General features: G+C 45.1%; 1 protein-coding gene across 1 annotated transcript; it reads left to right on the forward strand.

The window, feature by feature from the left end:
• Positions 1-292: 292 nt before the first annotated feature.
• FSUBG_12539 (six-hairpin glycosidase) lies at positions 293-733 on the forward strand (the record flags this gene model as incomplete). Its single annotated transcript, XM_036677337.1, has 1 exon — positions 293-733. One exon carries the CDS (start codon positions 293-295, stop codon positions 731-733), a length of 441 nt encoding a protein of 146 aa, XP_036531973.1.
• Positions 734-1,364: the final 631 nt, after the last annotated feature.

Here is a 1,364-nt window from a genome sequence, read left to right on the forward strand (position 1 = left end):
TATAAACTTAAGGTTATATCTTTTTATATATCTTTTAGTCTTTTTTTTTATAATACCTTAAAGCTTATAATAAAATTTATTAGTTATTATAAAAGCTTATAAGTAAAAGCTTATATTAGGGAAAAAAATATTATATTGTTATTTATTATCTATATTTATAGCCTAAAGCTTAACCTTATAGGCCGCAGTTATCCTATAGTTCACCCCAGATAAATCTAGGTTGCACCACGCAACAATTCTTCCGGGAACCACGACTTTAACGCTGGAGCTACCTATGGAGGTCCGGATCGTAATGCGCAACTCTTCTGCCAGTATTTATCATGGTCCACTGCTCTATGCATTCGATATCCCTTATACAGAGACGCACCACCAACCACTGAACTGGACCGACCGCAAGCCTCTGGCAGATGAGGAGGTGCACCCCCGGTCCCACGACTATGTCTTGGAACCAACTGAGCCTTGGCAGTACGCAATCGACCCAGATAGCATCGTCGTCAAGACGTCCACATCGAGTATTGAAATTCTGCCCAATCCTATCTTTACAGGGGATGCTCCCCCAGTTTTTCTTACAGTCGATGCTTGGAAGATTGCCTGGCCAGCAGATGGAGATACAGCGGCGTGGCCTCCCATCGACCCATTGGTTGACAAGGATAAAAAGGAAAAGATAAAATTGGTGCCGTTTGGATCGGCCAAGTTGCATATTGCGCAATTCCCTGTGGCAAAGCCTCAATAACAGAATAGACTGGCCAAGTCTCGCAATGGTCACATCCGTCAAGAGGCGTCCAAGGACGTCAGAATAATAGGTTGTTAGGTAAACGTGTTATTTGCAGTTGGGGCTCGTGGCTGAGAGCTTAGATCAGCAGACAGAACTTAGTAATAGTTTGACCGATATGGTCCATGGCTACAACTCCAATGATATTTCGAGATAGCAACATTGCGGCCACGGTCTGTTTTCTAATAGGTTCGCCCTGCTTTCTCTATCTGGTTACTATCTGAGGCACTTCCCGAGCAACAGTCAATGCCAGACAAAGCGCCATCTCTGCCACAGCCGAGGTATTTACGCCAGCAGTGTTTAAAACTTTACCATTGCGTTTCTTGCAAGCCCCGACGTCAGTCCTGTCAAAGCCGACGCCCCGTTCGCAAATGGTTCTCAGTTGCGGTGCCAAAGCAAGGTAGTCCTCTGTGACTTGGTCATCCTTGATGGGTATAGCTGTGGCGTAAAAGTGCCAATTCTCTGTGCTGAGGCCACCATAGAGGATGCAGTCAAAAGACTTTTGGAATACTTTACAGCCTCTGGATGAATGTGACTGCGAGTATATAGTTTCGGCTTTGGTAGGCGGAATCAGCCATTGGTGCGTTGATCG

The sequence above is a fragment of the Fusarium subglutinans genome (genome assembly GCF_013396075.1).
Source record: "Fusarium subglutinans strain NRRL 66333 chromosome Unknown NRRL66333_c0000274, whole genome shotgun sequence".
In the NCBI taxonomy this organism is placed as follows: domain Eukaryota; kingdom Fungi; phylum Ascomycota; class Sordariomycetes; order Hypocreales; family Nectriaceae; genus Fusarium; species Fusarium subglutinans.